Source organism: Onychostoma macrolepis, chromosome 04, assembly GCF_012432095.1.
Source record: "Onychostoma macrolepis isolate SWU-2019 chromosome 04, ASM1243209v1, whole genome shotgun sequence".
Taxonomy (NCBI): Eukaryota; Metazoa; Chordata; class Actinopteri; order Cypriniformes; family Cyprinidae; genus Onychostoma; species Onychostoma macrolepis.
The window spans coordinates 10,100,743-10,115,446 of NC_081158.1; the positions used below are offsets into that span (position 1 = coordinate 10,100,743).

The 14,704-nt window shown below is 35.3% G+C and overlaps 2 protein-coding genes and 1 pseudogene across 2 annotated transcripts; 1 reads left to right on the plus strand and 2 right to left on the minus strand.

Moving 5' to 3' along the window:
• LOC131538732 (gastrula zinc finger protein XlCGF57.1-like) overlaps nucleotides 1-11,451 on the plus strand; it is a 32,272-nt pseudogene extending 20,821 nt beyond the window's left edge.
• Nucleotides 402-5,776, minus strand: LOC131538739 (gastrula zinc finger protein XlCGF57.1-like). Its single transcript, XM_058772814.1, has 3 exons — nucleotides 5,414-5,776; nucleotides 3,469-4,720; nucleotides 402-3,260 (listed from the first exon to the last, which is right to left on the minus strand). The coding sequence occupies exons 1-3, from the start codon at nucleotides 5,469-5,471 to the stop codon at nucleotides 3,233-3,235; spliced, it is 1,338 nt and encodes a 445-aa protein (XP_058628797.1). The 5' UTR covers nucleotides 5,472-5,776; the 3' UTR covers nucleotides 402-3,232.
• Nucleotides 11,452-12,287: 836 nt separating the features above from the next.
• LOC131538832 (gastrula zinc finger protein XlCGF49.1-like) lies at nucleotides 12,288-14,458 on the minus strand. The gene has a single exon (XM_058772982.1). The coding sequence runs from the start codon at nucleotides 13,935-13,937 to the stop codon at nucleotides 13,407-13,409; it is 531 nt and encodes a 176-aa protein (XP_058628965.1). The 5' UTR covers nucleotides 13,938-14,458; the 3' UTR covers nucleotides 12,288-13,406.
• Nucleotides 14,459-14,704: the final 246 nt, after the last annotated feature.

Sequence of the window (14,704 nt, forward strand, 5' to 3'; positions counted from 1 at the left end):
TTTTGTTCTTTTATCATATTTACAAATACAGTCAAAAGTTTATAAATATTACTATTTTTAATGTTATTGAAACCAGACTCTTAGGCTCATCAAGCATGCATTTATACTTTCATTATTTTAATGTCACAAATAATAATATCAAGGTTTACAGGTATTCTTTTGTACTGTGGGCTTGATGTAGAGTAAACATTTTCATGTGTCCTCTCCAATTTGACCCACAACCTGATCAGTTTGTACATAAAATTAATTCATTCATCAACTCCACGTCACTTTCCGATAAACCTGATACTAAATTCCTCCACTGCAAAAAATAATCTGCCAATGGGGTAAGAAAAATAATCTTATGTCAAACAGAAAACAACATTATTTTTCTTACCCCATTGGCAGATTATTTTGCTCGTTTCAAGCAAAAACTCACTTAATTTTGACATGTTTTTTCTGAAAACAAGACAATAATTTTTACTCGTCTAGAAAATCCTTCTTGATTTAAGAATTTTCAGATATTCATTTAGATATGATCAGCCACGTCAGAAGGACATTATGGAGAAGGTGTGAACTCCTCAGCACAGTTTGATTAATCGTCGGCTCAGGTGACAGATTTTTTGGCTTCTGGTTTTCCTTTCTCAGGTCTAAAAGAAACATTAAATCATGTGAGTTTTCAAATGAGAGAGAAAGTGAAGCCTAAAATCAAGAACACTGAGTTCAAGAGTCATTTCAATCCCATCAAATCTGCTCGACAACTATTTTTCGACATTAACAACACAAGCGTCGAATGGGTGTACAAGAGTGTACACCCATTTATACTCGATGCAAGCTCCGATGCCTCGGTTCAAATGTCACATCACTAACTCTTGTTATTTTAGGACGTGATCAATATTATTGATTTATTAGGAAGTTAATAGGAAACACTGATTTCTTTAGTCAGGACTACCCACACATAGCCTGGAGTGTTTTTTTTTATTTTTTTTATTAAAATATTGGTGCATTTGATGTCTAGTGTGCACAAAAAAATTGATGAAAAATGGTGAATTGTAATTAAAAAGCGAAAATTTGTGAATTGATTTTTAACTGAATCATGACCCCAAAAATCGATATGAATCTAATTGTGCAGTACAGAAAGATTCCCACCCCTAGTAAACAGTATAATAAATGTTTAAGTCAGAATAATGAGAAACCTTCTCATAATATTGAGTTATGTATTATAATATTCAGAAAATAAATCTTTCAATGGGGTACTTTAACGTCTCATTATAATGAGAACGTTTTGTAACAAAGAGATACTGTATTATAATAATGAGATACTTTCTCATAATGACTAAATATGATACTTTCTTATAACGACTTAAATCTCAATAATACGATACTTTTAGATACTTTCTCAAAATGAGATGCTTTCTCATAATAATGACTTTTATCTCATAATGAGATACTTTCTTGTAATTGTGAGATAATTGTCCATAATAATGAGATACTTTCTCTTAACTCTTTCCCCGTCAAACAGAGCATTTTCCGGGTTTCCAGGTTCTCATTGTTAGACGCTCTGGGGCGCTATTACATATCTCCTGAATGAGTCTAGAACGTCCCGATCAAAAACACAAATAAGGAAGACGCAGAAACGAACTCTCTCTTATGTAAGCAGATGCATATGAAAAATAATACAATCATCAACAATAAATGACATACAGCTAAATGAAATGTCTAATGTTACAGAGTGAAATGTGGATCCAGGAAGTGGTAAAGGCCTGTGAAGATTTGGGGGTGCTGATGAAAGCAATCTACTGTATCTTTGCTTTGATCATTGTATTGAATATTATCCAGATGTATTATTTGTTAAAAAACATCTCCTCATTTTTGATCAAAATTATGATTTTATTAAATTATATCTATATTCAAGTGTCAATAAAAAAAAAAAAATCTTGAAGCTAAAATGAAACCGATTTTAAAAAATCTAGAGTTCTTTATTTTAATGTGTTGCATGTTCAGATATTCATGCAATGAAATATTCTGGGGGCCATGAAATTTTAGTGAAAAAGTTCAAAAATGCTGGCGGTGGCTGGCAACTTTTTTTTTCAAAACCACTTGCGAGGAAAGAGTTTATTATGACTCAAAACCTCATAATAAAGGGAAACTTTTGAAGCTGTTGTGTTTCTATACCGGTTCAAAGGTCCAAAAACTCATAATTCACATCTTCATCATCCATAACTACCTCGCAAACAACGAATGCATAATTACCTCTTGTCTGGATAGATGTTGTTAGGAGTTTTGGACGTTTTCCTTCAGGTGACCGTCCTGGCTCAGTCGAGTCCGGACCACTTGGAGCTCGATGAGGTTGTGTTCAGGTTCAGATAACTAGTTATTATTAATTAATCACTCAGAGACTTCTTTTAAAAAGTTAATGAATCACCAAAACACTGGTTTCGTTTTATTAAAAAAACAAATAACTCATAAGCAAATATCAAAAATAACAGCAAGTAGTCTTCACCACAAAATGTCGGCCTCGACAAATAGTCTAACAAGCATTTATATACTTCTTGCATATCATTTGCATTAATCTCACTAAAACCTCCCATAACTCTTCCACTGCTTGTGACTGACTCCTCCCTTTCAGGCAGGAAGCATGACCTTTATCATAGAGTCTGCACAAGACAGTGTCAAGAGTTCAAAAGGAAAAATTATAACATCTCTAGATAGCAAGCGTGTCTGTTTCTATTTTAAACTATAGGAAAAAATTGTAACACCTTCCCAAACATAAACAATACATAAGCACATATGCCTAAACCACAATATAACACCTCTAGCAGGTGTTAAGAGCATCTTATGCCACGGTTATCAAGAAGTTCCACTTTGCATTCGAATTGCAAAATGCATCCCCTTGCTTTTAACCGTTATGTTACAAAAATAAGCAAAGCAACCGTATAGCAGTTAGACCTAGAAAGTTATCATTGTCTGTGATCTCGACATAGGATACACTTTTACACAGCTTTCAACACTTATATTTTCATAACAGGAGTCTGGAGTTTCACGTCTCTAAATAATATGTCAATCTTTGTAATTCAGCTGAAAAATCACAATTCAATCATCTCTCTGATCAATTTCATTATTCTCTTATTTGTTGATTCTTGCTTTCTAGTCAACCTCAGAATTGCCTTCATCTTGAAGATGATCTTTTGGTCCTCCCGCTCTCTCTTGAGCCCGTCTGCGACGTTCCTTCTTCTCCTGTTTCTTGACCTCCCTACTCCAGCTTCGTTGTATCCCTTAAACTAAAAAATCGTCAAAATCAATTTCTATTTTGTCTGATCTTTTCTTAACGTTCCTATTAGAGGGTCGGTCAGGAAATTGCATATCAGATAGGTTAGGACCAATACTTACAAAACAGATACCAAGCAACCAACAAAACGGCCTGTCGCTCATCACAGCTCTTGCACAGAAGAGACTTTGTTAATCAGCACATATAGATGAACTGCTTACCGTGATTTCAGACTGCGGTGATCTGGTTTCTCCACTGCATGGATCTTCTTGTGCATCTTTAAGTGACTTTTAAAAGCGAAACCATTTCCGCATTGATCACACGTGTGCAGCTTCTCTCTGCTGTGGATCCTCTCATGTTTTTTGCAACTTGTTGACTGCCTGAATCTCTTGTCACAGTGTGAACACTTGTAGGGTTTTTCTCCAGTGTGAAACATCTCATGCTGTTTTAAACAGCTCGCAAATGTAAAAGTTTTCCCACACTCAAAGCACATATAAGTTTTTACACCGGTATGTGTTTTCTGATGTCCTTTTAAATTTTGCAGCAGTGAAAAACTCTTTCCACACACAGAACATAAATGTGGTTTCTCCTTCGTATGAACTGCCAGGTGTGTCTTCAGCTGTGATGCCGCAAGAAATGTTTTGCTGCAATGATGACAAGTGTGCGGCTTCTCTCCGGTGTGGATCCTCATGTGAATATTAAGACATTGTTTGTTTATGAAATATTTTCCACACTGTTCACACACATGTGACTTTTCTCCTGAGTGTATTTTCATGTGTCCTTTAAGATGTGTTGATTGCGTGAAACTCTTTCCACACTGATCACAGGCATACGGCTTCTCTCCGGTGTGGATCCTCATGTGCCCCCTAAGGTGTGTTTTCTGTCTGAAGCTCTTCCCGCACTGATCACAAGTGTGCGGCCTTTCTCCAGTATGAACTCTCATGTGAAGCTCAAGACATTGTTTGTTTGAGAATCTCTTTTCACACCGATTGCACATGAACGGCTTCTCTCCGGTGTGGATCCTCATGTGAAGCTCCAGATTTTGTTTTTGTGGGAAACTGTTCCCGCACTGATCACATGTGAACGGCTTCTCTCCAGTATGAACTCTCATGTGACGTTCAAGATGGGATTTACAAAAAAATCTCTTTCCACATTCATGACATTCGAATGGCTTCTCTCCAGTGTGGATCTTCATGTGCTCTTTAAGGTGTGCTTTTTGTGTAAAGCTCTTCCCGCACTGATCACAGGCGAACGGTTTCTCTCCAGTGTGAACTCTCATGTGAAACTCAAGAATACGTTTGGTTGTCAAACTCTTTCCACACTGAGTGCACGTGAAAGATTTCTTGCCTCTACTTTTCTTTAAAAATGTCTTTTTAGTCTTCGATTGACTCGAAGGTTTTTCTCCAGGTTTGACATGATGTTCCTCCTCCACTTCACTCAGTTCTTCACTCTCCTCGTTCTCTTCTATGAGGCCTGAAATGAAAGGAAAAAAAAAGTTTAATTTCATTTTGTAAGTAATAATTTGAAAAAAATCTATGAAGAAATACGAAAGTCAGCACTAATGTAACAGCAGAAAGTAAGACTGGTTTTGTGGTCCAGTCCAGTCTCTGTGTGATTTTGGCCAAGACTGTATCAGCCGCTCCGAAAGGATGCGCTATTTTTGTTCAAATTGAAGCGTAAACAAGCGTAGTTGCGGCTGACACAGAAGAGCGTACGCAGTTTGCATCCAGTGAATATTCTCCAAAAAGGTGCTACGGTGACGCGGAAAGACAGAGGAGACGAATTATTGAATATAGTCGTTATTTTTATTTTCTTTGCATACAAAAAGTATTCTTGTCGCTTCGTAACATTCAGATTGAACCACTGATGGCAGATGGACTATTCTGACGATGCTTTTCATACTTTTCTGGACCTTGACAGTGTAATTTACTGTAATTTACAGTCACAAACCTCCCGGTTTTCATCTAAAATATCTTAAATTGTGTTCTGAAGACGAACGAAGATTTTATGGGTTTGGAACGACATGGGGTTAAGTGATTAATGAGAAAATGTTCATTTTGTGGTAGAGTAACCCTTTACAAGCATTTCTGAGAAGTTTTATGCATACGGTCCCTGATGAAGTGTGAATCTTTATAACATGAATGTTCTTCAAGATTAAACACCAACCTGTTTGTTGTTCAGTATCTTCAGTGTGTTGGATTCTGTAGAGCTCTGGATCTCTCATCTTCACTTTGTCCTCTTTAATAAACTCGGTCTTTGCAGATTTCAGCTCTTCCTGATGATTTTCCGCTCGTCTTCACTTGTAAACTGATGCGAGTATTCCAGAATTTATTGGTGAACTGCAGTGGGTGGAGCTTAACTGATAATGTGGTTGTTGTGGGAGGAGCTTCACTGAAGATGTGGTTGCAGTAAACGAAGCTGATCTACCAAAATCAAAAATATCAATTTGTTTTTACACAAATTGATAATAGAATATACAAATGTAAATTCTCCCAAATATAAAGAGTGGTAAGAAACCAGTTGAAAGCATAAACAGAAATAAATGTACAGATTTTCAACCGAATAGCCTCATGTTGATACCAATTAAATGAGCGTGAAGTGGCCATTTTCGGGAGATCTGAAGACATCAGCATAATAAATGAGGTGAAAACAGGAACTATTGACATGAAATAAAGAGTCTTTTCAGCAGCTGTTAATGTTGATGAGCCTCAGACGATCAACACTCATTCAACAAGACATTCAGGATCATCAGCATATCATTTCACTTTATTCTGTTTAAGTCAGAATATGACAAAAGATAATACTGTTATAATACTATCACAATTTGACCTGAATGAAACATCAACAATGGAAAAACAAACACTAATGACACTCATTTTCATCAGCCACTACAGCTAAATAACTACAGCAGTCCATGAATCTAAATATAGTCTGATTTTATAGTCTGACTACATGCATTTCAATAATGAACTTAGATCAAAGATAAATATCACAAACCTTTTAAAATAAAGCAGCACAAGAAATATATTGTTTCCATTGTCAAACTTTTCTCATATTTATCTATATTAACAGATTTAAAATGTCTCACGTGGCTCATTATAGGCTCAATGTAAATTATTTAGCAGTTTTTGTTCCATATTTTAACAAGTAAGGGATAATCAACGGCTAGCCGTGCATTAAAGGATTTTAATGCACGACGTGGAGGCAAAGAACCGCCTGACGCGAATCCTTTAATGCACGGCAAGCCATTGATTATTCCGTTTATTCCATGGTCATTTGCCAAGTACCGTATTAACCCGAATATAAGACGATGTTTTCTTCTTGGAAATACATCTGAAAAAACGTGGTTGTCTTATATTCGGGGTCTAGACTTTGACATGTCAGTAATACACCCACAACAATAGGTGGCGCCAAAAACGCATAAAACGAGTGAGCCATGAAATACGTAATGTAATGTGTGTTGTAAAGATCGCGAATGAAAACAAAAGAAAAAGAAAAGCTTACAGCAGCATGAGTCGTGACTGTCATGTTAGCCTGATGGAACCAAACTTCCTCTGTAAGTGATTTTAAAACATAAGACAGTACCCAGATTTGAAGACTACAATAAGATTTCACTTCAACTGTTAATAAAATTTTGGTTGGCTACTATGAGATGGATAGACTAAATGTTATATAATTCAGATGGGCTACCTGTTATTTCAATGCTATATCAAATAGTGTATATTTTTCAATGTCATTGTTGGTACATTTTACCAGTATTATTTACCATGCTTTCAAAACAAAAATTAAAATAGGAAAAATATGCAATTTGAAAATAATTTAAGAAAAAATGTGTTTTACAGAAAAAACAAAACAAAACAAGATTTGGTTTTCAAAAAGCCTTTTTCGAAAAGGTACATCTGGAAAAAGGAGGGTCGTCTTATAATCAGGGTCGTCTTATATTCGGGACAATACGGTAATAGACAAGTTAAAAGTTGTCTTGCTTTTTGCAGCGCAATATTTGAACGAATGGGTAAAAATGACAGTTATATTCGTCAGTTACGGCTCGTTAGCCTAGTATTCTGCTCGCTTCAAATCAGACACAGATGAAATAGTGCGGTAAGACCACATTTATTTGAATGAATTATAGCATGTACTTCAATTAATTATCGAGAGAGAGAGAGGAGAGGACAGTTGTGTGTATCTGCTTGCTGCGTCTGCGCGTCTCTCTACAAAAAATTACTTAAAAAACTGCGATTTTATCATATAATGTATGATCTAGTATCTATCTTTTATTTTATTAATACAAATCGCAGGGAAGCTTTGGAAGTTTATGTGTGTGTGTGTGCAGCACAATTTGCTCTCTCTCTCTCTAATAATATAGAACGGTGATTAAACTGACTTGGAACTACCTGTGCATTAAACTGTTATACTGCATATCTGCCAGCCAATCAGAATCCAGTATTCAGACAGACCATGGAATAATGTAACAAATTTGATCCATCAAATATCAGTAGAGTAGAAATAAAATCACAGCTCAACACTTGATATCAATTCCCCTCATCTCAAACTTTGACTTTTGATTTGACATTCAGTAGCAGTTCTCTCTTCAAACATTGAAACAATCACACAAATGAACGCACAAAAGTTTTATGATCATTGTCAGTTTCTGTACATGAAAAACTGTCAAATGTTCATGATCTAATTACTTTCCTACAAATACTGTAGTTAGTAGAAAGCCGAACTATATTAAGATTCATATGGACATGTTAGGCTATGGTGTTGTTGGATAGACATGTATTTACCTGCTGCTATTATGTCACATTGTGAGAAATACCAGTATTGTCTTACAGACTTACAGACTTTTATCATATATCCTGACACAAATAATCGGTTTCTAGCAGCAAACACCCTGAAAAGTGAGATGATCTGCTGATGAACCTGAATGTCTTGAATGAGTGTTGATCGTCTGAGGCTCATCAATATTAACAGCTGCTGAAAAGACTCTTTATTTCATGTCAATAGTTCCTGTTTTCACCTCATTTTCATGCTGATGTCTTCAAAGTTTTAAGGCAATTTACAGGAGATCTGGTGTCAATACTGAGGGTATTTGTTGGTACAAATCTGTAGATGCATTTCTGTGTTTGTTTTCAACAATTTAAATGCTTACCATTATTTACATTTTAAAAAAAATATTACATTATATTGTGCTGTAAAATAAAAACGATCTGTGTAAGTGAGACTGTATATACAGTGGTGGAAATGGCCAAAATTCACTGGGGGGACTCTAGCTTGGAAAGGAGGAGGGGGATAATAATGGTAATTATAGATGACCTTTCAGATATATTTAATTAAAAAAAAATTATAATCTATAATAACATTAAACTTATTTCATATTCCTCTAAACCTTCTTGGATGTTAAGACAGGCACCTACAATTCAGAATCAGAATGAGCTTTATTGCCAGGAATGTTTACACATACGAGGAATTTGTTTTCGTGACAGAAGCTTCCACCGTGCAACAGAATGACAGCGACGAGACAAAAACACAGATTAAAAAAAAATAAAAAATGTAAACAAATAAATAGGGAATAACAATATGCAAATTGACAATTGTATGCCCAGGTGAAAAAGACGTAGTATTAAATGTATTAAAAATATACTTGAAATTCAAGTAGTGTGTTTATAATACATTTGTATTCCCAACATGCTTATTTGAAGTGCATTAAAAATATACTGAATTGCATTTTAATATATTTCTAAAAAGTATACTAGAAGTACTTTTGTATTAAATATATGCTTAATTATACTTCTAAGAAATATGCTAAACAGAAGCATACTTTTAATGTGTTTATAAAAAGTATACTAGAAATACTATGTTAATAAATATATTCTTAGTTACACTTTTAAGGAATATACTAAACACAAGCATACTTTTAGTGACGTTTTAGTGTATTTACAAAAAACACACTTATGTTACTCTTACTTCAAATATATTTTGTGTGTACTTTGTGTAAGAACATAACAAAATGATTACACTTTTAGTAAGTTTTTAATGTACTTTATATTGCAGTAGGCCTACACATGGTTATATTTTAAATATTTATGTATTTATAATTTTAATATTTGGAAAAGTACGATATTTTGAAAAACATTTTTTACATTTACAATGTACAAACCTTTGTCAAATATTATTAACCATTGCAATATTTAAAATATGTTGTTTAATATGGGTTATGCTACTTTGGTTGATTAGGCTGTTGTTCATTACATGATACATTAATTGTTATAAGCTAGGTGTTTATAAACTTGTTCAAGCTTGACGCCTTTATTTTCTAATATACATTTCTGAAATTCCCACAAGGATTTCAACATCATATCTGAAATGAGAAAAAAAAACAAATTTTTTTTCTTTATTTGTGTTTAAATTCAAACAACACAGACTAAACCTGATTGGTTCCAGAGCCATTGAACGGCTCTGATTGGTTCGTATGATAATGAGCTCGCAGCAGAGAGCTTCGTAAATCAAATATGATGTGCGTGCAAATGTCCCTTGAATGTGAATATAAGTCTAAATTTAAAAAGTATTACTGGAACTACCTGTGCAGTTCAACGAATTTAATCAACACCTGCCAGCCAATCAGAATCCAGTATTCAGACAGACCATGGCATAAAGCAGTATGTTCTTATTTTTAGCAGCTTCTGCGAGCGTATATGGTGTCTGGCTTCAGAACCTCACTGTGACTTCAGGTAAGATTTGTATTTAATTAACGTTATTTGTCTGTACCAGTCATGTTTTTGACACATGCATTGGCAGAAAAAAATAAAATAAAATTAGTTAACATTAACATTCTTTTATTTGCAACATGAAGTATATTTATTTCTGATTTCCTGAACAATTTGGCTTCATTGTAATGAGGTTAATGATCTTTGAAAAACCATGATTATGAACATACAATTACTTTGTCTTGAGCTGATCAGCAAACTGTGGTAGTGTTGGTTGATTGGTGTCTATATTTGTTCAAGCTTGACAACCTTATAACTTTATTTTCTAATATATATATTTCTCATTACAGATAAGAACAAAGATTAAATAGTAAGAAGGGTTGCTTATAAAAGCATACAGTACATCTGAAACTGCTGAGGCTGGGAAGGTTTTTTACTATATTTCTGACCAGGTACATTGTTCTGTCATTCTTAAATAGAAAACAAATCATCAATCATCATTTGCCTTTTTTGTGTGTGTGCGTGTAAGAAATATTAACATTTGTTGTTTTTCAGATCAGCTGCTATAGAAGACAAAATGAAATCTGAGTGCAGAGACAAGCAAAGGAATAGTAAGTATATTTTAATATCGTATCTCCTCTGTTATAGAGATTTTTGAATCAGGCCTAAAGGAGGGGGATTCGGTCAATCTTGGAAGAAAAACGTTAGGAATGTGTCCATTCCAGGTGGCTAATTTGTGCTTCCTTTCAGTCATTCATGTAAAAATCTGTTATCTAATTTTGTTTCTGTTTTGTTTTTTTTCTAAAGCTGCAAGACACTACTGACTAGGCTGTGCCCAGGTCTCCGGAACCTGCGACGACTCTCAGCTCCATTGGCCCTTAGTCTGCGGCTTCGGATCCACCAACTCTGTCTCCATCGGTCGGCCCCCAGATGTCGGCAGCCACACCATCTACATCTTGGCTCCTCCCTCCCTCGACTCCGCCGTGTGTTGTCAGCACTGGGATGCTCTGGGTCTGTGCCATGTGCCAAACACCATCTAAGCCGCCAGGGCATCATCGTCATCCTCTCATCACCATCCCTACACCATCTCCTTGTCCACCTCCGAAACCCCTCCATCCCTCCCTATTCTGTTGCTTGAACTTTATCATCTTCAGTCTTTGCACACACATCTATTCACTTTACATGTTTTTTTTTTCTTCAGAAAATTGCATTGTAATTTTTATTTATTCATTGATGTAAAATTCTGTACTTTTCAGTAATACAGGTATAACTGAAATGCTCTACAAATGGATAAGATGGCTCTTCCATAGCATTTCAGTCTTTTCTTCATTTATGTTTTTTGTATGTTTTAAAATGTACTTGAGTATGTTTGTAGTAATACAAAAATACTATAAACATACTTGTATTTCAAGTGCATTTTTAATACATTTAATAGTATGTTTTTTTTTCTTTCACCAAAGTATATATGCTGCTGTACTTTTTTTAATGTACTTCATGAATATTTGTAATGTACGCAATATATAATACATTAAAGTTTTCTAAATATCAAAGTGTACGTGTATATATTGAAAAATATAATACTAATAAATATAATATACTAGTAGTGTAATGCTAATGCATTTCTAATGAGCTGAAATACAATTGAAATGTACTTGAAGCACATTAAAACGATGCTTCAAATATTCCTTACCTGTAGTTCATGAAGTATTACAAGTACATTTTAAATGTATTTTTAAAAATACACTTAAATTGCACTAAATATACTTAAAGTGGTTCCAATTTAACACAATTTCAATATATTAAATATAGATTAAAATTGAACTTAAGCATATCTTCAAATATACTTAAAGTTGTTTCAAAATAATACATTTAATATGCAATTAGTACAGTATAATATAAATATATTAAGTGTGTCTGAAAAAGCACAATTTAAATATATTTATTTTTCACCTGGGCATGTACAGGTATATTACGTGCAAATTGAAATGTAGACTAAGTATGTGTTAGATAAATACGTGTATAAATAGTGTGTGTTACACGTTTATTGTCAAGTGTTCATGAGATGGATTGCCTGAGGGAAGAAACTGTTTCTGTGCTGGTCGTCCTGGTGCTCAGAGCTCTGTAGCGTCGACCAGACGGCAACAGTTCAAAGAGGGAGTGTGCTGGATGTGAGGGGTCCAGAGTGATTTTGCCAGCCCTTTTGCTCACTCTGGATGAGTACAGTTCTTGGAGAGTAGGGAGGGTTGTACCAATGATTCGCTCAGCAGTCCAGACTACCCTCCGTAGTCTTTTGAGGTCAGATTTAGTAGCTGAGCTGAACCAGACAGTTATTGAAGTGCAGAGGACAGATTCAATGATGGCGGAGTAGAACTGTTTCAGCAGCTCCTGTGGCAGGTTGAACTTCCTCAGCTGGCAAAGGAAGTACAACCTCTGCTGGGCTTTTCACAATGGACTCAATGTGAGCGTCCCACTTCAGGTCCTGAGAGATGGTGGTGCCCAGAAATCTGAATGACTCCACTGCAGTCACAGTGCTGTTCATGATGGTGAGTGGGGGGAGAGCAGGGGGGTTTCTCCTGAAGTCCACGATCATCTCCACTGTTTTGAGCGTGTTGAGCTTCAGGTTGTTAAGACTGCACCAGACAGCCAGCTCCTTAACCTCCTGCCTGTAAGCAGACTCGTCACCATCCTGAATGAAGTCGATGACTGTGGTGTCCTCTGCAAACTTCAGGAGCTTGACAGAGGGGTCTTTAGAGGTGCAGTCATTGGTGTAGAGGGAGAAGAGCAGTGGGGAGAGAACGCAGCCCTGAGGGGCTCCAGTGCTGATCGTACAGGTGCTGGATGTGTATTTTCCCAGCCTCACCAGCTGCTGCCTGTCTGTCAGGAAACTGATGATCCACTGACAGACGGAGGTGGGGACGGAGAGCTGAGTTAGTTTGGGCAGGAGGAGGTTTGGAATGAAAGTGGTATACACAGAATAAAAAATCGTTACGGTAGACGTTTAATTCCGCTATAACGATATCATACTGCCCAACCCTAACTGTGATTGTTTTTTGTATGACTGTGTAGAGCAGATGATTGATTGAAACATTTCCCACAGGCAGTGCAGTGATAAGGTTTCTCTCCAGTGTGGATCCTCTCATGTGTTTTCAGATTATTGACTGATTGCATCTCTTGTCACAGTGTGAACACATATGTGATAGCCAAAAATACATTGTATGCGTCAAAATTATCGATTTTTCTTTAATGCCAAAAATTATTAGGATATTGAGATCATGTTCCATGAAGATATTTTGTAAATTTCCTACCGTAAATATCAAAACATAATTTTTGATTAGTAATAAGCATTGCTGAGATCTTCATTTGGACAACTTTACTGGCGATTTTCTCAATATTTAGATTTTTTTTCACCCTCAGATGAAAAAAATCAGATTCCAGATTGGTTTTGTGGTCCAGGGTCACATATAAGATTTTACTCCAGTGTGAATCCTCTCGTGTGTTTTCAGGTCTCCTGACTGACTGAATCTCTTGTCACAGTGTGAACACTTGTAAGGTTTTTCTCCAGTGTGGATCATCTGGTGTCGTTTCAAATGTTTAGCTGAAGTAAAAGTCTTTTCACACTCAAAGCACATGTAGTCTCTCACACCAGTGTGTATTTTCTGATGTACTTTCAAATTGTGTAGACATGAAAAACTCTTTCCACACAAATAACATGAATGCGGCTTCTCCTTTGTATGAACTTTTAGGTGATTCTTCAGGACTGAAACCCACAAAAATGTTTTGCCGCATTGATCACATGCGTGCCGCTTTCCTCCAGTGTGAATGTTCATGTGATCCTTAAGATTTGCTGATTGTGTGAAACTCTTCCCGCACTGATCACAAGTGAACGGTTTCTCTCCAGTCATATGTGCTGAGAGGTTTCGTTTTTGTGTGAAACTCTTTCCGCACTGATCACATGTGAACAGTTTTTCTTCAGTATGAATGTTCATGTGAAGCTCAAGATTACGTTTGCATGTGTAACTTTTTCCACACTGAGTGCAGGTGAAATATTTATTGCCTCTTATTTTCTTTAAATCTTTCTGTTTGGGTTTTTCTCCATTTTTGACATGATTTTTCTTCTCAACTTCACTTAATTCTTTTTTCTCCTCATTGTCTTCAATCAACTCTGAAACAAAAGTAAAAACAGTACATTTGTCAGTAACTCGTTAAAAAAATACAGAAAAGTGAAAGGAGATAAAAATTAACCCTGATATAACAGCAAAAAGTAGACAAATGCATTACAAAATTGTGATCATTTTGATGCAGTTTTATATTTTATAAATTATAAGTCCCTGAAACTTTCCATGAATGAGGTACACTGCTTTTCAAATTATTAGTTTTAAGATATTATTGGCACAAATCTCATGTTTCTATAGGGAGAGCTATTAAATACGTTTGATCAACAACATGAAGGATCTGAGGATCCACAAATACAAACTGTGTGTTACATCAAGAGAGCAACCATACATGTGTGTTAATTAATTTATAATTGTTTATTCATATAATGATTAGCCATTTATGTAATTTATTGTTTGATTATTTTTTTTTATCATTTACCATTTATATCATTTGATTATTTATGTTTTATAGTTTTATTTATTTTCCTTGCTTATGCATTTTCATTGCTTAATCTGATGATTCTGATGTTTAATTAACTGTTTTGTCTGAATGAATAAGAGATAAGAGGGAATGTTTATGGAAATTCAAGGTTTATGGG

Coding starts and splice junctions, on each gene's coding strand:
- LOC131538832 (XM_058772982.1), bottom strand. CDS start 13,937: ATGAACATTCATACTGAAGAAAAACTGTTCACATGTGATCAGTGCGGA.
- LOC131538739 (XM_058772814.1), bottom strand. CDS start 5,471: ATGAGAGATCCAGAGCTCTACAGAATCCAACACACTGAAGATACTGAA. Junction 4,721..5,413: donor AGATACTGAACAACAAACAG/GTTGGTGTTTAA, acceptor CTTTCATTTCAG/GCCTCATAGAAGAGAACGAG. Junction 3,261..3,468: donor CACCGCAGTCTGAAATCACG/GTAAGCAGTTCA, acceptor ACGATTTTTTAG/TTTAAGGGATACAACGAAGC.